This window comes from Trachemys scripta, chromosome 3, assembly GCF_013100865.1.
Source record: "Trachemys scripta elegans isolate TJP31775 chromosome 3, CAS_Tse_1.0, whole genome shotgun sequence".
Taxonomy (NCBI): Eukaryota; Metazoa; Chordata; order Testudines; family Emydidae; genus Trachemys; species Trachemys scripta.
Window position 1 is genome coordinate 121,761,869 of NC_048300.1, and position 24,335 is coordinate 121,786,203.

Genomic DNA, 24,335 nt, shown 5'->3' on the forward strand with positions numbered 1-24,335 from the left:
CAGCGCTACCGGCTTCGGGCAGCCCCCGTGCCTCCGGACCCCAGCCGCCGGCCGGGCACTTCTCCTCCCCGGCTCCACCTGCTCTGCTCCGGCGGCGCAGGGTCCGGAGGCACGGGGGCTGCCCGAAGCCGGTAGCGCTGGCTCGGGCAGCTTAGCTCTTAAACAGAGCCGAAGTCTGAGTCCGGGGAGGAGCAGAGCAGCCGTGGGAGAGGAAGCGCTCGGCCGGTATTTTTCCCGGACATGTTCGGCTTTTTGGCAATTCCCCCCGGACAGGGGTTTGATTGCCGAAAAGCCGGACATGTCCGGGAAAAAACGGACATATGGTAACCCTAATGTAGTTCACCAAACAACTGTCATTTAATTAAACTTTGTTTACACTGTCCTACTCCTAGGCCGGTTTCAAAGCAGTGATGTAGTGAGAGAATCCATCTCCTATTGCCCTGAGCCATCACAATTTATTTCTATGATTTTTGGTAGTGTGGATTTAATAATGAGCAAAAAGAAATGAATCCATTTCCTTCAAGATTGGAATAACTGAGAAATGTGTTTGTGTATCAGTGATTATGACAGGGACGAGAGTAAAAGGGCTAGTTAAAAGCCCATCAAAGTCAAAGGAAGTCTTTCTATTGACTTCAGTAGGCTTTGGATCTGAGGAAGTAAGAGTCTGTGACCAAAAATAGTTGGGTGAGAAAGTTTTCTTATTGGGGAAAAGTACAGGTGAGTTCTGAGTTTTTACCCAGAGAGAGCTCCTCCTCCCTACTGTTTTCTTCTTATTTTCTGAAGTATTTACACAGCATATTTTGAACAAACATTATGTAATTTTAATACCAAAATGAAGTTTGGGTATGTCTGAGTTTTTCACCTTCACCAGGCAGATTTTTTTGCTAGGCTAGCCTCATAAGATGCATGTATATATATAATCATACACCCAAGCAAAATACATCCCATAAAGCAGATTTTTCTTTTTTTTTTAAAAAGAAAGTACTTTGGGTTACAGAGAAGCCGTCTTTAATTCCCTCAGACTCTATTTATAGTCTTTCAGACTCGCTACCACTTAATTCTTCTGTTCTTTGGTTTACGATTGGCAGAAAAGTAATTTTGTTCTGAGTAAGACAAAAATCTCCTTTAAATGTTCTTCTCCTCTAATCCATTTTATAAAGAGCAAATGAAAAACAGCTGCTTCAAATGAACAGCATCTTCCATGGTGGGGGAGGATGTCACAAAAATGCAGAAATTCAGTTTGAGTGTAAAAGGGACAACCCTGCATTAAATCTGTAATCTTTAACAATTGAACAAAATATTCTCCATATGTGGGGGCTATGCCAAAAGTGGAGAAATGTTGTATGTCAGGGTGAGTGAGCCATGCCTAAAACCTCTGGAGGCCCTTTGATATTAATTTTAACTATTTTGACTACTAGCATGCATGCTGCCTTTTTTGCTTTGGGGACAGGATTTCCCAGAATGATATGGAATTGTAATATGTATTAGTGAGCTGTAGCATTATCAATGCTAAATCTGTTTATATTAAACTAACTCTGTTACAAACACAATATGCGGGCATTCAAACTGGGATAATATGGGATTTCAAAAATTTACCAGTTGAGGTTTTAAGTGTCGCTTTGAAACACTGTGTTAAAACTTACAGTATAAGAGTTAGATAATGTAAAAACTACCTTAAAATCAATGCAAAATGTGTCACACACAAGGCAGGTCTGGAAATTGCCCTCCTGCCCACCCCCCATCTGTAGGCCTAGGTTATCTCCGTCTATGGAAAATCCCACAGAATGGGAAGATAGGACCTTAAAACTGCAAGTTTTTCACAGCTGCTCCTCTCTGTCGTTGTCCCTTTGAGACCTGTAATACATGAGCAGGCCAGGAATGTGCACTTGGAAATGGGGTGTGTGGCAAAGGTGGCTTTATGCCACCTGTGTGTTCTCTGTATTCTGGAGCTGTGCGGGGGCCTGCCTGGCTCCCAGTGCAAGTCAGAAAACAACCCATCAGCTCTAATTTCTGTTCTGTTTCTCATGGCCCTCTATGAACCCCAAGAAGTAGAGACTAGCTATACTACACTGCACTCTCACTATGCCCAATGTGTTCCAATTCATCCCTGGTTTGCCCTCTCCAGAGAGTGATTATTCCACTTTTACACAAGCTGTAGAGGCCCCTTGAACAAAAGATATTCACAGGGTGTGATTTCTCCGCACTTTGAAACCCGCCTCTTCCACTGCCAGTGCACTGTACATGAAGTTTCAGTGTAACTTGATTACACCAATGTTGTGTCGTCACCTTTACTTAGGGTGACCAGATGTCCCGATTTTATAGGGACAGTCCTGATTTTTGGGTCTTTTTCTTATATAGGCTCCTATTACCCCCAACCCCCGTCCCAATTTTTCACACTTGCTGTCTAGTCACCCTACCTTTACTTAGTGTAAAATAAAAGACAGTTCAATGGCAATAGCTTGTTTCACTTTACTGTCACTGGAGAAAGAAACTGTTTTCTATCCACGGTTAGATGAAGGGGTCTCCTTTCTTTTTCTAACTCAAGCTCCTTATACAGAAGATCTGTCTTCTGAAGCATCTTTTGTTTACTTTGTTTCACCTACTGCATTATCACTTACCCTCACCCTCAGCACAGCCACATTTGAATATTGCAGAAGGATAAGCAGCTCTGTTTTTTGAAGGTCCCCTTATTTTTTTCAGTTTGTGTTTGTTGTTGATGTCCCAAATGGCCTAAGACATTTCAATTTCCTGTCTTCCACATATACTTTTTCTGTTTTCCATGCTCTTGGTCGCATCCTGCAGTCCTTGTACAGGCAAAAATCCTTTTGAAGGCAGTGCAGTTATTGCCTGCATCTGATGTAGTGCATCTGGCTCTCTGAAATGTACCATTTGAAAGTACTGAAAAAGACAGTCAGAGGTAAATGTCTTCCTCAATCAGGAGCTCATCAGCTCTAGTATTAGTACCTAATTATGAATAATTTAAATTTTTGCTCATTGTAATCTTCACATCTATTATCTAACTTCTTATTCCTAAGTGATTGCACCGGCCTTCCTCCATCCATGATCCCACTGAACAACACCATATGTGAATCTTAGCTAGATATTTCCCATTGACTCTGTTAACCTCAGAATATTGCATTAAACATTTTGAAAGGAAGCCTCTGTTTTATCTTCCTACACAATTACTCAGAAGTGGAATCCCATAAAACAGAATCCTCCTTACAAATAAGCAGAAGTAATTTTATAACCCTTGTTCCCTCTCTTTGACCATTGCACTTTCTGAAAGGAGAAGAGTGTTTTATAGGAATTCCATTATAATAGGTGAGTTTTTTTCCAAACTTGTTGACAGAAGATGTTGGTCACATTTCAAATTATCAAATATAGTAGCATCTCTGCTGTAGAATTGGTTTAGTACTGTATTATAATATACTGGGTAACGGCCAACATTTTACAATTGGATAGTCCCTGAAGTCAAGGGAGTGATCCCAGATTTACATTATATAAATGTATATGTGAACATGTTGCCATGTAGTGGTTGGTCCACAAAGGATAAAAGCCCTCCTACTACTAAGAGCTAATGGAAATTCTCTGTTGGTTCAAATGTCAGAATTTCTAGTTTCTGGAACGAAAGCTCCCAGATTCTAGTTCGAGTGCCATGGGTGTTCTGGTTGCACCTTATGGCTTCATTACAAATTGGTGTCTTACTGTACTCTGCTGGATTTGAACCACTGTGAATCTCAAATGCTGGGACAAGCTTTGTCTAGCTTGGAGAAGATGGTATAAGAAGTATGTGACATAAGGTGCCTAATGTGACTTTTACATCAGCCTGCAGTGGAGGGCATGGGGTGTGGAAGTGCTCCACTGCCATATGTAATTTTGGCTGAGGTATACCCAGTACTGGCCCTGGGGTGACTGGATGTGGAATGTGATAGAGGTATAGCTCAGGCTTCTTTAATGTCATGGCAGCACTGTGATACTCCCCACATATACACACACACCCTGACCCCTTACTCCTCATGGGCAAGGACTGCGACTGTGGCTGCTTTCTGTGTGATAGAGGGACTGGGGGTACACTTCCTTCCCTTTCTTCTGCATCTTGCGGTGCTAGCAACAGCCAGTCTCTAAGCGTGTGTGTGAATATGTCACCCTCTAGTGACTAGCCCATGGGGAACAAGAGCCCTACAGCACCAGTGTAATGGGGTTGTGTTTTGGTTTTTTTTGTTATTGTGAGTCCTATCCCTACTGATGGCCATGGTGGCTAGTGTTTGCAGCCCTTTAAGGATTAATTAAACTAACACCATTAAGGATCCATGAAGCTAACAGCAGACTCTATAAACAGTGGGAAATATGCCTAATTTACAAAGTAATTTTACACATATTTTAAAACTTATTTGTCATTCTAATAACACCTTAGTTATCAGAGTGGACTGTGAGAGTGTGTGCACGGGGGGTTAAATGAATGTTTTGTGGTCTTGTGGGGAGAAGGCAGATTGAAAATGGAGGAATGTGTGTATATTCCCAAATGTTTTAATTGATGACAGAACTGATGTCTTAATACTTAATTTACTATCTTGAAATGCAAAGTCATGTTCTGCATTGCTCTGAAAGGAAATAAGGAGACAGGTTCTAAGGAGATCAGCTCTCTGGGAATGTTATTAAAGTTGTGCACCTGGGTAAAAAATGGTTTGGTTCTTGACTCTGAGGGAGCTCTTTTCTCTAATCGTGTGCAACATGTTGATTTATACTCAGTTATTCTGATTAATTTAGTTCATGCAATCACCCTAAAATATTTTTGATGTATAAATAGAGTTATAGTAATTTAAAGAAAAAAAAAATCTCTAAAAATTAACCTAAAGATCACTTAAGATATTGCACTGAGGAAGATAGATATTTCTTTACATTTCCTTTTGCTGTTAAGTTATTGGCGTTGATTCCTAATCTCCAACAGGAGATAGTGTTCCATTTGTTTATTTTTTTTATTTTTAGTGATCCAGTCAGAATCAGGTCCCCATTGTGCTGTACATACAGCAAGTTTACAATCTAAAAAGTAGTTCCTCTGCTTTTGCTTCAAAAGTCAGTATGTAGGAGTATCCTCTCTCCTTGAGAATCCATGAAAGTCTGGAGTCAATCTATGGTTGGGTACAATTTCTTTTTGCAGTATTAATAATATCTTGTTTGTTTTTGTAGACTGAGCAGTGATGATAACCAGTTTGAGATCAGCATGGCCAACAGTGGATGTGAGGTGCATCGATTTGATCCTAGTATCAAATCAGCTCATATTCAGGAGGGACAACACCTCTGGAACCATCGCCTGTCCATTGACTGGAGAGATCCCAATCCGGCAATTGCTGCTCATAAACTACGTAGCCATACAAAAAAGCTTGGCACCATCTTGAATGAATTTGGACACCAGAAGGTGAGAATTAAAGTGCTGCAATTATAACGCAAGCATAACAAGCAGAGAGAATTCCCAAAGCTTCCTCCCTGTTAGCCTGAGGGCTTGAGGCATTCTCTTTCATTTCTAAAATCCTCTTCCAATAGATATCTCCTCTTTCTAAAAAGTTGTATTACATTCTGTCATGAAGGTGCTTTTCTATGGTGCTTTTTCAGTTCACTGGCAACAAACACCTTGATTTTAAATCACTAACCAGGCATTTAATATTCTGTCCCTCTCTCTCCTTTTAGACTCTCTTAATAGAGGCTAGCTGATGACTTTGGCTACCTGTTTTCTCAGCCCTATCCCTAATCTGAGTTTGAATGGTGAATCCTTAATACAACACCATTTATAACATCACAAGAACATTTACAACTATAATTAGAACAGAAGAAATTGTAAAAGGATTGTATATGTTCACAAAGCCATTTATTTTTATTAGCGACATCAGTAACAAAAACATCCTGGTTTGAAATTGGCAGTAATCTGTTTTCTTGGGCTTGCCTGATCTCCTTTTAGGGAATTGTAAAGATACTAGAGTTCTTCTGGTCTTCAGTGACTTTTGCCAAAGTACATTTCACAAAGTTCCTGACGTGCAGACTCTGTATACTTTCAAGCGAATATTGCCCTCAGAGAATGTACTGGCATGAATTAAAATGTTAATATGCCTTGATGCCTGCAGCTAGTTCTGCTTGTCTTTATTTTTTAAGAAATGGACAAACCTAGCTGCAGAGGTGGTCTCCTGCAGGACTTTCAGAGCAAGCAGTAACATAACATGTAGGTTTGTCATTGTAAAGTATGAGGTCCTTTTTTTCCCTTTAGTATTTTATTTTGGCTCAGCTGTCCTCACAGAACCATTTTGAAGTTAAAAGTAAAAAGCGGAGCATTTTTTTTCCTATCACTTAGCCATATTGTTCCTATTTTAGACTTATGCTTTAGTGAAAGAGTATCTGAACAGAGAAATGACTTTTTCTTTGATATTTGTGCTGTGAAGAATTATACATTCTAAAATATATATATCAAAGAAAAGCCCATGAAACTTGTTAGAATCTAAACCTATTGAGGAATAATCATCTGGTTAGTGTAGTAATTTAGAAAGATAAGACCCTGAACGAATCGGAAGATTGGCCTCTGTTACTTCTGTGTATATTGGGTGAAAGTCACCCTTGGATGGAGGGGCCATGAAAAGGCACCAGCACAGGAGAACCAGAGCAGTTCTTCTGTGCCAGTGGAGGGCAGCCAGGGAGCATAGCTCAGCATGTAGAGGAAGTATGGAAGCGTGACTACTGAGTCTGTAGTTATGTGGATCCATTGGCCACATATACATATCACATAGGATTTGGTCGGGGGGAAGGGTGTCTTTGCATATATGGTGAGCAAAGTACCACTTTCCACACTCTGACCTCTATATAACTCCCCATATGAAGCCAGTGTGTTTGTTGAAGGTGGGAATTGAATTTCGTCCAGTGAGAATAAAACCATTATATGCTTTGCAGTGTTCTACCATTTCCCATTTACTGAATATTTAAATGAGCCAATTCAATTTACATAACTTTTTCTGTATTAGACAGATAAGGTGTGTGAGGTAATATCTTTTATTGAACCAACTTCTGTTGGTGAGAGATGAGTGAGTTGGTCCAATAAAAGATATTACCTCACTCACCTTGTCTCTATAATATCCTGGACCAACACGGCTACAACAGCTCTCTATTAGAAAGGCAGTCTAAGAAGATTAATGCTGCCCTCCATCTCTGGATTGTATGTTGCATAAAGACTCAAAACAAGCTGCTGTTCATTAAGAGTACCTCAAAGTAAATATACTGACTTTCAGTTTTTCATTTTCCTACTGAATGTGAATGGAATGTTTTCCTTGACTGTACAAATAAGTTAATATTAAACATTTTCATAACATACTTTCCAAAACATTTTTCAATTAGCCATTTAAAATATTCTCCTCCTTCCATTCTTTTAACTTTAAAAATCCCTCTTCTTTCCTTAGAAGTTATTGTTGCCCCTGCTTCTAGTGAGGAATTTCAAGCAACTCCATTTGAGCTAAAAAGTCAAGTTTTGTCCACACATTAACCACACTGGTGCTGTAAAACCATCTGCAATCCTCCCATTATAATGTGAGTGCCTCCTCTGTAATGTTTGGCCTCTGCTGGACCATCAGGGCGTACCAATTTATACATGAGGAACAGATGTGAAACGGCCATGGCAAAAGACTTTGGAGTAAGTGTTGGACAAACTAGGAAACATAAGAGGAAATGTGTGCAACATCTGTGTGTCCTTTCATGGGCAGTTTTGGTGTCCCAGTGTACTCGGTTCATTTCCTCTATGTAAATGTTACCTTGCCCATATGCATGAAGTGTGTGTTTCCTATTGAATTTTTCGGCAATCAGTGACTTGTGTTTCTGTAAGACAAGCCAATAGCAAGCTAAGTGTAGTGAGTCATGAACAGCAATTTGCAACAGAGATCTTTCATTATACATAAATCCTTTCTGGATAACTAAGGCCAAGGCATCTTGGGATTAGTGTAAAGTAAAAAAATAATAGACTTTTTTAACCGAAGCTCAATAAAATTATGTAGTACATTGTTTGGGGAGAATTTTTATCCTTCTAGATCAGCCATAATAAACTTAACAGGAATTTAAAGTTTCTATGGTGACATTAGTCTCATCACATGCAAACATTTACTCCACCCATTGTCACCTGCCCATTTTTTATTTAAAACATGCTGCTTTTTCTCTACTAATAGGTAGGTATCAACAATTTATGGCTTCTTGGACAACTCACCCCCATTTCAAGAGGCAGGGAAGTTATTAGGCAAATCTCTGTTTAGTCCAATTCAGCTTTTTGAAGTATCCATACATACTACAGTGCTGCAGTCCTCTTGTACATGCTACCCTTACCTGACTCTGGCAGGAGTTATCTGAGTGCAAATATTGCAGGACTGGGACTCTCAGCATTTTAGGGATAGATGAACACAGAACTTCTGTTACTGACCACAAACTTGGTAAATTCCAGTGTTCTTTTAGACTGATCACAGAGAAGCAGCTCATTCTGTTGCTCAAGAGTTATCTACTAATCCTAAATTCAGACTTTATTGCAGTAAAGAGCTGGTTCAGATTTCAAACCAAATCATTCACGTGTTAGGTTGATTTGAAAATGAATGCATCCACACATAGCTCAGTGGTTTGAGCATTGGCCTGCTAAACCCAGGGTTGTGAGTTCAATCCTTGAGGGGGCCACTTGAGGATCTGGGGCAAAATCAGTACTTGGTCCTGCTAGTGAAGGCAGGGGGCTGGACTCGATGACCTTTCAAGGTCCCTTCCAGTTCTAGGAGATGGGATATCTCCATTAATTATTATAACCAATCCTGTTCCGTCGACTTAAAAGGCTCTTAAAATCGACTTCTGTACTCCTCCCCAGCAAAGAGAGTAGCGCTAAAATCGACCTTGCTGGGTTGAATGTGGGGTAGTGTGGATGCAAATCGACGGTATTGGCCTCCGGGAGCTATCAGAGTGCTCTATTGTGTCTGCTCTAGACATCACTTTGAACTCCGATGCACTAGCTAGGTACACAGGGGAAGCCCTGGGAACTTTTGAATTTCATTTCCTGTTTGGTCAGCGTAGCGAACTCAGCAGCACAGGTGACCATGCAGTCCCCCCAGAATTGTAGAATGTTTCTATGCTCCCCCTATCATCTCAGTCCCTGAGGTTATCGCAAATTAGAAGGCGAAAAAAACTGCACTCGCAATGACATGTTTTCTGAGCTCATGCAGTCCTTCCGCACTGATAGGGCACAGCTTAATGCATGTAGGCATTCAGTGGCAGAGGCCAGGAAAGAATTAAGTGAGCACGAAGAGCGGAGGTAGGATGCAATGCTGAGGCTAATGGGGGAGCAAACGGACATGATGAAACGTCTGATGGGGAAGCAAACGGACATGATGAAACGTCTTTTGGAGCTGCAGGAAAGCCAACAAGAGCACAGACCCCTGCTGCATCCACTGTATAACCACTTACCCTCCTCCCCATGTTTCATAGTCTCCTTACCCAGATGCCCAAGAACGTGGGGGGGTGGGGGGAAGGCTCTGGGCACCCAGCCACTCCACTCCAGAGGATGGCCGAAGCAACAGAAGGCTGTCATTCAAACAGTTTGATTTTTAGTGTGGCTACAATAAACAATGTGGCTTTGTCCTTCCCTCCTCCCCCACCCCACCTGGGCTACCTTGTCCATTATCTCTCTTTTTTTTTAAATTAATAAAGAAAGAATGCATAGTTTCAAAACAATAGTTACTTTATTTTGAAGTGGTTGGCTTACAGGGAATTAAAATCAACAAAGGGGGCGGGTTTGCATCAAGAAGAAACACACACAACTGTCACACCGAAGCCTGGCCAGTCATGAAACTAATTTTCAAAGCCTCTCTGATGCTCAGCACGCCTTGCTGTGCTCTTCTAATCACCCTGGTGTCTGGCTGCTCAAAATCAGACACCAGCTGATTTGTCTCAACCTTCCACCCCGCCATAAATGTCTCCCCCTTACTCTCAGAGATATTATGGAGCACACAGCAAGCAGCAATAACAATGGGAATGTTGGTTGCGCTGAGGTCTGACCTAATCAGCAAACAGCACCAGCGAGCTTTTAAACGTCCAAAGGCACATTCTACCACCATTCTGCACTCGCTCAGCCTATAGTTGAACTGCTCCTTACTACTGTCCAGGCTTCATGAGCCATGGGAGCAAGGGGTAGGCACGACCGCGTGCTGCAGCTGGCTGGGAGAGCAGCCTGAGGCAGAAGCCTCCAGCTCGTATGATATTCCAGGCAGGACTGAATCTCCATCAGACGAAACTTAAAGAAGAGAATGACCTGGAGTCTCTGGCTCCCATTCGGTGTTCTAAGAAGAGGATAACCATGTCTGTCCTGGTGCCCCTGATCGACCTCACTGACTTCTTTAAAATCGACCTAATTTTATAGTGTAGACATAGTATATGTGTATATTAGCTTTGTATGCAGCTTTTGCATCTTCTCCAAATGGTGAATGTTTTTTCCTTGTAACCCAGGCATGTATGCAGTACAAAGAACAGAGGAAATCTTAAGAGAATTGCAAGCTCCTATGCCACTCCTGAAATCCCAAACCCAACCATTACATATTTTTTGTGTTATAAAGATTGGGCTAAAAAGCAAAAATAAGACTTTTTGACAGAAGGGCTCGTAGCAGCAGAAGCAAATTAATTCATGCTGGCTTGAAAGCATATGCATGAAAAATCATGCACGTTCACACATGCAAACTGTTTATTCAGCTGTAGTTTTCCTTCCCCTGGAGCTCAGAGTTCTGATCTATCAGGGTGTCCTATTATGCCCAGTCCAATGAGCTAGGGGTTGCATTCCTAGGAAAGATAGGTCAGCAGCCCAGAACCACGTAAACAATGACCTCTTGGAAAGCCAGATAAACAAGAAACTGAGACAGCAAATTGAATTTGCATTTAACAGCAAAGCACCACTGAGTATAATTTTTAGACTGCAGTAAGGAGTTGCTTTCACCTGTATTACAAAAAAATTATGTAAGATACAGTTGCATCAGGCCCACAGCTTACTATTAAAAGAAATTATGAAAGTTTTATTTTAATATTTTAATTTATGCTGAGTTTTGCATTAGGAATTGTTTGTGTGACAAGCTGGCTAGCAGATGTCAATTCCATTTTATAGAACATGCTTAGATTTAAGGCTTATAGAAATCCAAAAATTGCCCTTTTAACTTATTATTTAAGACCTGACAACTTCAGAACATTACACCCTGCGGTAATGTTGATTAATAACCTCATATTCTCCTGGACAAGTAATTTATCACCTGTCTTCATCTCCTAAAGCAGTTAATGTAAAGTCTATTTCATGCTGCACTTTTAGTTTTGAGAAAGCTGGTAAGAAAGATCAAAGATGACAGAAAATTAATTCCCCATTTTGTTTTGGTACCATGTGTGTTGGCAGCAGCACAAATAAATATAAAAGCAAATATACAAGGCAAAAATTGCACAGTGACTTAGTTGCATATGATGATCAGAGTAAAAAAATTCAAAAATAATGCATAAAGGTTGGTGAAAGACTATTTTCAATTTTTAAAAGCAATAAAATGACACTTCCCTGCTTCCTGAGGGCTATTATTAATGTTGTGATAGAGCTGGCCCTGGTCAAAGGCTATGCTAGAAATCCACAAAACCACATTGTCTACCATTTTTGCCGCCCCAAGCAAAAATAAAATAATAATAAAAAAAAAGTCACTTGGCCTGCCGCCCGAACTGCCGAAGGGGGGAAAAAAAAAAAAAAAAGCTGCCCCATAGCATGTGCCGCTCCAGGCACAAGCTTCCTCCGCTGGTGCCTGGAGCCAGCCCTGCCTCTGACTTGGGCAAGTCATTTAATCCTGGTAGCTCATTATCCTCCATTAAGCTTGACTTACCTACTGTACAGAGATGTTTGGAGTTAGTTGGTGTGTTCCAGATCCCCAAAGGGCCTTAGGCATTGTGATGCTGCGCGTTGCTACCCCTAACTTTTAGTCAGCTGAGAAACCACTGGAACAGTGATGAGCTCCACAAAGTCTTGAGTTAGGCACCCAAGCTCCCTGTAAGAGAGGGGGGGAGAGGCATCTAGGAATGGGAATGGGATCTATAAAACCAGCACATTAGGCAGGGAGCCTAATGGGAGATGCTGAGGAGAAGGATGTGTCCTAAGACGCACCTGTCTTACAGAGTTTGGCACTTGCATCTGGGATGCAAGGAGGCACCGCTCTCTGCTTGTGATTCACAACTGGGAATCCCTCCCTTGGAGTCATGCAGTTTAAGTGCCTAAATCATTTCTTGTGAGAATGAGTTAGGTGCATGTCTTGCTGCACACAGAACAGCTAGAGTAGCAGGTGGCAGCAGTGACGACCTGATAACTTTTAGTCCCGTAGCTAGAGCACTCACTAGGATGTGGTTCATTTCCCACCCTCTTCCTAGGAGGGTTGAAAGGGTGTGAACGGGGTCACCCACCTCTTGGGAGAGTGTCCTAACTACTGGGCTGCAGGATATTCTGTTATGAGCTCCCTCAGTCCATCCTGCAGAAGCTGTTCCACTGTGTATAAATACTTAGTCTTTGGAGCAGAGCGAGGGAGTGAGAATGATTCTGTAGTCTAGTGGGGTTAGGTCACTCACCTGGGAGGTGGGAGACCCAGGGTCTCGTCCCCTGGCTCCAAGGACTATTTAATTATTTAGCCCAAGTGGAATAGCATCAATAGGAGATAGTGAGGAAGCTCATATCAGAATATCCCATAGCCTAGTGGTTAGAACACTCTCCTGAGAGATGTGGGAAAGCCCTGTTCAAATCCTCTCTCCCCTGAGGCAGAGAGGGGAATTGAACTTGGGTCTCTTGTCTAATCATTTGGCTAAAAGTTAGAACCACCCACATTATACTTCTACCTCCTTCTTCAGCTGGATTTTGAATGGGGCTCAGTCCAGTGATTGGGCTCCACAGGTAAGATAGGAGCTCCTCTGTTTTTCTTCCCCAATTCGTAGATTGCACTGGGGCTTAGGCACCAGTACACCTAGCATGAGGCAGCAGTGTGCACCAGAGGCAGAAAAGTAGATGTCTAGGGAACTTTTACCCTGAATATTTAGGCGCAAGTGAGTTTAGGTGCCTAGAGGGTTAGGTGGCTGCCAAGCTGGGGTTTTGTGGATTGCTGTGGAGCCTAAAACCAGACACTTAGGTGCTTAAATCTAAGTATCTTTTTGGATCTGGGTCCCTGTCTGTAATGCTTTTAAAATATAACGTGAGTGTTAAATATTAATGTTAGGAGTTAGCCACAAGCTCGCAAAACTATGGATGTTTAATGGGTGAGGATAATTTGCAGTGAGACATACCACTTGGGCAGAATTTAAAAAGACATTTAAATGTGGTTTTTGTAAAGTAAATTTTCTGCACACTCTCATCACTGCTGATTTTCTAGGTATTAGTCTGTAAACACATGCTCTCATTTACCAGGAATCACTCTGTCAGATTCTAGCCATGATGCCACCAGCTGCTGTTGGTAACATTCATAAATATTTGTATATTTATATGATAATCATCAACAGTGGATTTTGGCTTTATGGAAAGACTCTGGCAGCAGTAGGAGACTGAACATCAATGAGACCATCAGTTTAAACCCAAGTAGTCTGCTAATCAACAATGATGGGAAAAGGAAATAGAGAAAAGATGCTCACTGGGTGATGAGAGTCATTGAATTATTATTTCATTCAAGCATTGGCTACCAGTGGTGGGAGCTCAGTAAATTTTTGCCACATGCCCAGGTTAGTGGTAGCCAACATTTTTAAATGTAGACCACACCAGGGGCGGCTCTAGCTTTTTTGCTGCCCCAAGCACAGCAGGCAGGCTGCCTTTGGCGGCATGCCTGCGAGAGGTTCCCGGTCCCGCGGATTCGGTGGCATGCCTGCGGAAGGTCTGCCAGTCCCGCAGCTTTGGCGTACCCGCTGCCGAATTGCTGCCGAATCCGTGGGACTGGCGGACCTCCCGCAGGCAGGCCGCAGAAGGCTGCCTGACTGCCGCCCTCGCAGGGACCGGCAGGGTGCCCTCTGCGGCTTGCCGCCCCAGGCACGTGCTTGGAGCGCTGGTGCCCGGAACCGCTGCTGGACCACACAGACTGAAGCTCTTGCCTGCAACTGTATCAGAGTTGTTCTTCTCACTTGCTAGCACATTGTATGGACATAAGCCTCATACCTGTCTTTTGTGGCTCTCCTACCATTCTTCTTTGAGTGCTGGTCTAATAGATTTTTCATCATTGGGGATTCCCATCTCGGATCCTCTTTGCAACCCAGGGAAGCAGGAAGTTCCTGGCCTATTGCTCACAAGATGCTCAGGGGTACGACTCCAGAAGGGATACCTTCCTAGTCCAGTGGTCAGACCAGTTGAAGCACACCTTCTGTCCCATCACCCTGCTACCTTGTATCCTTTGGAAGATCAAGCTGGACAAGGAAACAGTGATCTTAATAGGACCATGGTGGCAGCAACAGTTCTGGTTCATCTTAGCTCTGCAGATGGCTCCTTGCCTGTACGTTCACCTACAGCCATTTCCAGATCTATTGTCACAGAATGGAGGCATGACCAACCATCCAGCCTGCTTTTTTTTTTTTTTTTTTGGATGGGCAATGCACTTAGAGAGATCTTGCTCACAGGAAGTTCAATCCATCCTTCACAATTACAGAAAACCCTATACAAGAAAGTGCTATGCTGCCAAATGGAAGCAGTTCTCCCTGTGGTGCCAGAAGCATCATTTGCCTCTGTAGGAGTCCAGGATTCCTCTTATCCTGGATTATCTACTGTCCTTGAAGGCACCGGGCCTATCCATCAGTTCACGATGTGGGTATTTAGCAGCTAATTAATGCCTTTCTTCCGCCAGTGAAAAACTGATCAGTTTTCAGTCACCCCACAGCAGTAAAGTTCTTAACAGGCATTGTCAGAATGTTCCAGCCAGTATCAAGACCTATGCCTGCTCAGGATATGAACATGGTGCTATTGGCATTTATGAACCCACCATTAGTACCCTTGGACTCCTGCTTCCTCTTATACTTATTGATGGAGGTGGGCTTCCTCACAGTTGTCACCTGGGCCAGGAGGGTGGGTGAGTTCAGGGTCCTTATGGCAGACTTGCTTTATATGATCTTTCACAGAGACAAAGTATCCCTGAGATTGCATCCCAAATTTATCCCCAAGGTTCCTTCTGACTTTCACCTGATGCAGACGGCTCACCTGCCTGTATTTTACCTGAAAAATCTTGTACAGTACTTGTGGTAGGAGGGGGAAGGGAAGCAAGGTATAGTGGAGAGAGTCCATCCAGGGGAGGAGAAGGACATCGTCCTGAGGCCTCCCCCATGGCTCATCTGGAGCAATAAAGTGGAAGTGTGAGGTTCTTGTGAGTGGTGAAGAAGTCCCAGCGTGGGTACTTCGCTTATGGAAGAGGCACCAGAGTGTGGTGTTGTGCAGCTCCCACTTGTGGTTCAGGTAGAGCATCTTGCTGCATGTGTCTGCCAGGGAGTTTTGGGTGCCTGGGAGGTATGTGGCCTGCAGCGTGACTTGATGTTTGATGCACCAGTTCCAAAGGTGAATAGACTCCGAACAGAGGTAGGGAGACTTGGCACCACCCTGTTTGTTGATGTAAAGCACTGCTGCAATGTTGTTGGAGAGTAATTAGATGTGCTTGGCCCATATGAGGGGAAGAAATGCCTGGCAGGTGAGATGGACCACCCTCAGTTCCAGGATATTTATATGCAGCTTGGCTTCCTGAGGCCCAGATGCCCTGTGCTGTGTGGCAGTCTAAGTGAGCTCCCCAAGCTGCGAGGGAGGCATCCATTGTGAGCATGGGTTGTGGCATACGCGGTTTGAAGGGAATACCGACCAGGACCTAGGAAGGATCCGTCCATGATGTGAAGGACGTCAGTACATGCCAGGGGATCAGGACTTTGCTGTGCAGGCAGTCACAATGTGGTCTGTAGACAGGAGCCAGAGCTGGAGACAATGCATGTGAAGACGGACCTGTTGTGTCACTGAGGTCAGGGCCAGCTCCAGGCACCAGCGAACCAAGCAAGTGCTTGAGGGGGCCAATAGAAAGGGGGGCGGCACGGCCAGGTCTTCGGCGGCAAGTCCCTCAGTCCCTCTCCTCCTGTTTGAGCTGCTGCCGAAGTGCCACCTTCCCCCACTCCCCCACTTCGCCACTTGGGGCGGCGAAAAAGCTGGAGACGGCCCTGACTGAAGTACACGCTGTCATATGTCTGAGAAGAGAGAGACAGCAGCGGAATGGTGGTACAGGGTTGCGGCGCAGGCCTGCAATTTGGTTTGTGCTGGTGGTGAAGTGGTCTGCTGGAAGAAAAGCCTGTGCTGCGTCGGAGTCAAGTCACGCCCCAATGAAGTCGATTGTTGGGTAGGTATGAGCACTGACTTGTCCTCATTCATACAGACCCCGAGACAGGTGAGAAGAGCGCAGACAGTGAGGATGGAGATGAGGCATTGGCAGGAGAGCACAACTAGGAGCCAGTCATCCAGGTCGGGGAACACAACAATCCCTGAGGTTGGAGAGTGTCCAGGAGCTGATGTTGTGTGTCCTTGACCGCCTCCAACAGGATCCCCACATCTGCTGCCACCCATTGTAATAGTTTATATTGATATTGGTGGTGATCCAGTGGGGATAGTGAGGCAGGAATGAGGGCCTCATCCGGGGATGAAGAGGCCTCTGTGGGAACCGGCAGTACCAGTTCCTCCTCTCCTTCTCCCTCCTCAGAAACAGATGATGCTGGAGGGCACACGGGAGATGTTGGTAAGAGGCCACCAACGGTGCCTGTCGTCCTCAATAGGGATCCCACAATGGCCAGTAGTAACGATCTCTGTGCCTGGGTGGGCCTTGCAGCTAACAGTATCATGATTCCGCAGCAGGTGTAGGCTCAGGGATATGGTGGTCTGCAGCACAAGTCTGGACTCTGGCGAGGGGGAGGCGAGAACGAGACTTCCGGCTCGGAGAAATCCTCAGACTCGGAGGATGGTTCCAGCTGACAGTGCTGGAGGGCTGAGGCACGGCAAGGGGCTGTGCCGCTCTGGGGGCAGCAATAGTGGTTCATCCTCTGGAGATGGCAGGACGGTGGTGTGTGCAGGGCCAGAGAGCAGTGGGGAGCATGGGTATGGGAGAAAAAGCTCCTCCGCTGAGAGCAGTGGTTCCAGGAAATGAAGGAACCAGTGCAGTCATGGGGGCAGGCACCAATACCAATGGATCCCGCTTCTGTTTCTCCTTACCCTTCACCCGGGGTAACTTGGGAGCTGGTCCGGCGGGCAGATTGATGCACAACTTTTGGTGTGGCTTGGGGAGGAAACACTGCGGTTTTGGGCAGTCCGGGATGGGGATCTGCTCTTATGCCTATGTCCATGCTTTTTTCCGTCATGGTGGGGCTTGGCTGGCAGTCTCGGTACTGTCAGATCGGTGCCTGAGGAGCTCCGAGGAGTGCCGGTGCCGGGTGGTGCACCACTGATTCCACCGGTCCCGGATCTGAATGCCTCCACTTCCTGAGGCAGGAATGACTTACAGATAGCTCAGTAGGTGGCAATGTGGGCCTCACTGAGGCGGTACAGGCAGCGCTCATGCTTGTTGCTCACCGAAAATGAGCAAGGAAAAGAGGCACAGTTCTTGAAGCCATGAACTCAGGGCATAGTCCCTGGAGGAGGGGGGGGGTGTTTCCCTCAAATGTGGCAAAAAACTACACTATCTAACACTACCAATGACTATATACAACTATAAACAAGAGAAAACAGGCAGGAAATCACTCTCTTAGCAGAGTTAAGAGCATGAAGGAACAGTGGTTCTGATTCCAGCCATGTGGCAGTCAGAGGGAACTCAAAAAGCGTTGACCCACCTGGCCTATTATACCCTAGGCTGCGAGCATGAGGGGATGCACGTGCAGGTCAACAGACACTGCTTCAAAAACCTCTTGGTGCATGGCATGCATGCACATCCACATCTGGAATCCACATAGGGACTATCACTCAAAGAAGAATGTTTGGTTATCAGTTCCTGTCTGAATGTTCTCTTGAGATAGGGTTACCATACGTCCGGTTTTTCCCGGACATGTCCGGCTTTTCGGCAATCAAACCCCCGTCCGGGGGGAATTGCCAAAAAGCCGAACATGTCCGGGAAAAATACCAGCTGGGCACTTCTTCTCCCGCGGCTGCTCTGCTCCTCCCCGGACTCAGACTTCGGCTCTGTTTAAGAGCTAAGCTGCCCGAGCCAGCGCTACCGGCTTCGGGCAGCCCCCGTGCCTCCGGACCCTGCGCCGCCGGAGCAGAGCAGGTGGAGCCGGGGAGGAGAAGTGCCCGGCCGGCGGCTGGGGTCCGGAGGCACGGGGGCTGCCCGAAGCCGGTAGCGCTGNNNACCCCTGTCCGGGGGGAACTGCCAAAAAGCCGAACATGTCCGGGAAAAATACCACCGGCCGGGCACTTCCCCTCCCGCGGCTGCTGTGCTCCCTATCTTGACTCTTCTGCTCTGTTTAAAGCCGAGCTGCCCGAGCGCTACCAGCTTCGGGCAGCCCCCTTGCCTCCGGACTCTGAGCCGCCGGCGGGGCACTTCCCCTCCCGGGCTCCGGGGGTGCAGGGTCTGAAGCCCGAGCGCTACCGGCTTCACGGTTTGCCGGGCAGCCTCCAGACCCTGCACCCCCGGCTGGGCGCTTCCCGTCCTGGGCTCCAGCTGCGCTGGGGAAGCGCTGGCTGGGGGCGCAGGGTCTGGAGGCTGCCCGGCAAACCGTAAAGCCGGTAGCGCTCGGGCAGCCCTTTTCGCATGGCTGGGAGGGAGGAGGGGGAATTAGGGCGGGGACTTTGGGGAAGGAGCGGGGAAAGGGCGGAGTTGGGGCAGGGCCGGGGTGTGGGAAAGGGGTGGGGCTAGGGCCCGGGGAGTGTCCTCTTTTTTTATTTTTTAAATATGGTAACCCTACTTGAGACTACCTGTATTCCAGATAAATTTTGCATTGTGAACTACTGTAGCTCTTGCAAACCTGTTTCTCACATGTCTGATTTCCATGCTGGCTGTTGCTGAGATGGAGATCACCAGCGAAAACTACATTTTGGCAAGCCAGCTAGAAAATGTAAAGTTAATGTTTTTTTAAAGTCACCACATTAAAGCAGTAATCCCAAAGTAGTGGAGTATGTGTGGTTCAACAATAAGCATTTGTCTCCAGCTCTATAATTTGATTTATGCATTCATGCAAGACTTATTGCCCATGACACACATTCAGTTCCTCTGAGGTTATACTTGTGCATGCTGGGCCAAGTTCATCCTTGCTGTAACTCCTCTGGCTTCTTGTAAATTACTCCAGGATGCATTTTGAGCACTAACTGTTTCCATGCGTGAGCTTCCCATATGCTTTTGCATCAACTAGCTGGTATTACTCCAGTTACTGCAAATTCAGTGGAAATCCAACTGGTGCAGATGTTTCCAATTGCAGTTTGGAAATATACATTCTATGGTCTTTTACCATCAGTAAACTACAAAGTATTGATGCATTTTTTTAACGAATTAATGAATTTAACAGTCATGAAATCGAGGCAGCAGCTGCACTAGCTAGAGTCAGATTGATGCTGTGCAAGCCCCGCTTCCACAATACAGTTCTGCCAAGCCATCACCATGCTGACCGGCAGCACCCCTAGAATCCTGCTCCTGAACTCCTCTTTAACAGAGACTGCTGCTTTGTACAGTGTTTTGTGCTCTAATGTGATACAGACGCTCCCCGACTTACGCAATCGTTCCGTTCCGGAAAGCCTTGCATAACCCGAATTTTACGTAAGTCAGAAACATATATTGTGCAAGCATAAAAAACAAAACAAAAATATTGCATTTACCTTAATCCTATTGTTATCCTGGCACACTGAAGGCTGCATTTTGGTGGTGGATGACAATGGGCTTAATTTGTAGATGAGGAAGGAGAGGAGGAGACAGGCATGATTTGAATGAAATAATAGGGTGAAATAACAGAAATACAATATCACTGAAATAACACAAAACTGAGAAGCTGTGAGAGCGCAAAGCCTTTCCCTTGTAGGAGATGCTACTGCTGTATTCCTCCGCACACTGCACTACATTACTTTGTGTTCCTGTACGCTACACAATATTTTCCGCAACTTGAAAATTTTACTTATGCCTTATGGAACTTTTTGCATTTTGCGTAAGGTCGAATTTGCGTTAAGTCGGGTCTTGCATAACCCGGGGAGCGCCTGTGTCATCAAACCCATTTTTACTGCTGAGTGAAAGGCTCATGAACTGACCCACTGTTTACCTCCTCTCCCATTGTCCCTTCCAAATGTTTCTTTAAAGGAGTTTCTCTCAGCCTCTTTTGTCTTTCTCTGTTTTTTTAAACTCCATTCTGTTTTATTTGCCTGGTTGGATACTTATGGTGCTATCAACAATAGTGCACCTACCAGGAAACAAACTGAAAGCATTGTTTAGTATGCAGCTATCTTGCGTTCAGTCAGCATCTACGTTAATAGCTTTAGTAATATAAGTCAGAGGTTTCGCAGCTGAAACCTGTGTGCTCCCCAAGGCCACAAAAATGCTAAATGTCTTTACAATGGGGAAAATGTGGGCACTGGTTTTAAATGTGACTAGCAGAAATTTTTTTTTTTTAAATTAGTTTATGCCCATTTTTGCTTCTGTATGTTATGAAGGGTATGGTATATAAAAAAGGGCTAAAATAATGTTTACTTTGTATGGTTTTTAGTGCATGTTTTTTATCTTAAAAATATCAGGAATACAAAGTCTGATCTTCCCTAGTTTTGCTGGAGAACCAGTGGGATGTATGTTGTGAGCATTTAACACCAATTAATTGAAGGAGAAAGGGTGTTGAGTCTCTCTATTCAGCATGTTAGTAAAATTAAAACAGATTTTCCAAATAAATAAATCTACCTCTCTTCCCCAGTTGCTCTTCTTCTGGCCAGTGACTGACTGACAAATTCTTTATAAAGGTTTACTAATCCAGCATGGGGAGGGAAAGAAGGGGAGATTCTGCAAACATGGCTGTACCCCTTTTAAAAAATTCTTCATCACCAAGTTTTCCAAATTGTTGCCAAAGAGCTTCCAGCACATCCCCCTTTTATAGCTTGCAAAATCTTTCCATTTGAAGTTTGACTCTTATTGGTCTGTACCCTTAAATCATCGCAGTTGGAGCTCTTTCTGCTGTTACCATTTGATTCTGATGTCAACTCAGAGTATCCAAATAATTTCACTCAAAGAAAAACTGGGTTTAAAAATGTACAGATCAGACCGACAAACAGCCTCTCTCTCCCCCGATGCAATATTCGTGGGAGAAGAGCAGAAGAGGGAAAGATTCTTCAAGAGATTCTTTGTTGTGTGCCTCAAATGTGCATTGTACATGCTGCTGTCCTTCTGCTGCCATTGCAAATGAACACTAGGACCACATAGGTAAAATGGGCAGCCTGGAAGCACGTAAGCAAGTCACATAGAAAGTGGAATGAAATTAACAGTCTCACAACGGGAATTTTTTTTAAGTACTGTATTGATCAGCTTAGCATGTATGTGCACCAGATCCTTCATTGGATGAAATGAGACCTGCTGAGCTACATCATAGACCCCATTCTGCTAATAACTGAAGGAGATTCCCTTTAAGAGATGATGGCATATGTTTTAGGAACAAGAGAATCAGAGTTCTCTCTCTCTGTAGTCACTGTAAAGTTCACGCAGCCATGGTATGGTGCATAATTGAATGGCAACTGATGTCCAAGAGGCTGCAGATTTTCTTTTGCATATATAGCAATTGTTATATTAACATCCACACACACTTCACATCCATTGGGTTAGTTTAATACCTTTGGGAGCTTCTCGCGTTCAGTGAATCACTTTTATAGATATGACAACATTTGAAGAGCTGGCTTGCGGGAAGATGGAGCCTCCCAGGCTGCTGGAGATATAAGGCTTGGGGCTATTTCAGCAACTAGCAAAGAGCTCATTTTGAAGAGGAGAGGGAATTTGACTGACTTTGGTAATATACCAAAGGATGCGTAGAGAGATCCTAGGTATGCAGTGATCTATTTTCCTCTGTATAATTTACATTGCATTCAGCAACAGGTTCCTATGGTTTACTGTTGGTTTAGCAAACACAAGAAGAGCTTTAAATACTCTTTAGTGAAATGCTTATTTTTTTAAAACTATTTGCTTTACTCTGAAAATATCCTACCCTGAATGCTCTTCTCTAAGGTGTTTTATTACTAATACATTTTCTAATGCATTTTTTTAAAGCGTTGTAGCTATGTTGGTCTCAGGATATTAGAGAGGCAAGATTGGTGAAATAATAGCGTTTTATTAAACCTCACCCACCTTGTCTCGCTGAAGCAGTATCAGCCATTAACTTCCATCTCTAATAAGAGACAACATGACATTTATCCTCTTCGGTTCTGTTAGCCTTCAACCCACTTTTATATCCTTGCATAATACTGCAGCAGCATAAACAAGATACAAATGTTGTTTCCCTTTAATGAAGAGAACTTAGAATACAGTGAACAGCATTTATTTTCTTGAATAAACATCCGTTCCCAGAAGCACCCAGCGGTGTCTGGTAGATAACATCAAAAGAGCAAAAACGAGAGGATTTTTTTCACTGCTCAGAGGTCAGACAATAGAATGTTCTCTCATTAGATTAAATTAGCGAGTAAAGGCTAAAGTAAAGGCCTAAATCCTAATGCTCTCCCACCCAGTGGAATTCACAGGCCTGAGGTTGCAGGGTATGGGGAGAGTCAGGGGCCTAAGAAAGGAATTCACAGACCCCAGCAAGCTGAACAGGGACTCACCTAAGCTAGCCAGGAGCAAAATGCTGTGGAAGGGGCAGGGTTGAGGGTCCAGATTTGACAGGACATAGGAAGATGCCTCTCTCTGTTTGGGATCATGAGCCGTGAGTATTATAGTCCACGGAAGGCTAAGCCTCCCCTTGCACAGCCACTGCCAAACTCTGCCAGACACCTGGGCCATAGTGACTCTGCCCCTTCCCTAAGGCTCCCCATCGCCTGATAAGTCTTCTTCCTCTCCTCCACCACACCTCCCTCCCCGAAGGTCCCTGCCGTTCACCATATCCTGCCTCTCCCCCGGCTCTCCCGTGGGGGTAGAGGAGTGAGGCGGGACGTGACAAGCCAACGGTTGGGTGGGGGATCTGGTGGGGAAATGAGGTTAGCGGTGGGCATGGGGTTGCCAGGCGTCCAATTTTTTACCAGAACGTCCAGTCGAAAAGGGACCTTGGAGAGTCTAGTTGGCACTGCCGACTGGGCTGTTAAAAGCCAGGGCCCAGGGATAATGCAGGCTCTCTGCCTGCCCTGGCTCCAAGTGGCTCCCGGAAGTGACCACCAAGTCCCTGCAGCCTCTAGGCGCATGCCCCCCCCCCTGCCCTGAGTACCGGCTTCGCAGCTCCCATTGGCCGGGAACTGTGACCAATGGGAGTTGCGGGGGCAGTGCCTGCAGTCACAAGGGCAGCACGCAGAGTCTTCCTGGCCACCCATGTGCCTGACAGCCACTTTCTGGGAGCTGTGGTAAGCGCTGCCGGGACCCCGCACCGAGAATTCCCTCCTGCACCCAATTCCCCATCCCAGTCCAGCATCCTCCCACACCCAAACACCTTCCCAAAGCCCACACCCTCCCACCCACACCCCAACCCCCTGGCCCAGTCCTAAGCCCCCTCCTGCACCCAAAGCCCCTCATCCCTGGCCTGACCCCAGCGCCTGCACCCCCAGCCAGAGCACTCACCCACCACACACGCCAACCCCCTGCCCCAGCCCTGAGCCCCAGGTGTGCTCATGGATCCACAACTACATGTATCTACTAACCATTCCACCACTGTGAAGGGGCATATGAGTAGCAGCTGCGAGGGTTAACACAATTCTGCGAGCTAAGGGGGAGGGTTTGGTCCTGACTCTTGGGAGCTTCCATTGCATACCACCCAGTTAGTCAGGATTTGCTAAGGAGAGGATTTGCCCCATAACATTTGTACATTGCTTTGAAGACCTAAAGCTCCATACAGGTGTTAAATACTGTTATTCACGTACAATTCGTATTTTAAGATTTGTTTTCAAGTATCCTTAACGTGCTGTACACTGTAAGCCTGATCCAGGGGCTGCACCCCAAGCCCTTAGTCCCCAGCCCCACCCCCCCAGCCACCTCCTACATCCCAAACCCCTCATCCCCAGCCCGGAGCCCTCTCCCATACCCCAAATCCCTCATCCCAGGCCCCAGCCCCGTGCCTGCCCCCCAGGGGTAAAGAGGTGAGCAGCAAGCCAGCGGCAGGTAGAGTGTCTCGCAGTGGGTGTGGGGGGGTCTGGTGGGGGAGTGGGGTGCGGAGACAAGCCAGGGGCT

At 45.3% G+C, this 24,335-nt stretch overlaps 1 protein-coding gene across 2 annotated transcripts in view; it reads left to right on the forward strand.

The window, feature by feature from the left end:
* Window positions 1-24,335, forward strand: part of METTL24 (methyltransferase like 24) — an 86,306-nt gene that overhangs the window by 40,280 nt on the left and 21,691 nt on the right. For both annotated transcript variants that reach the window (XM_034765888.1, XM_034765887.1), the window contains exon 4: window positions 5,188-5,416. In XM_034765888.1, the coding sequence (XP_034621779.1) occupies window positions 5,188-5,416 (229 nt within the window). The remainder of the gene's footprint in view (window positions 1-5,187; window positions 5,417-24,335) is intronic.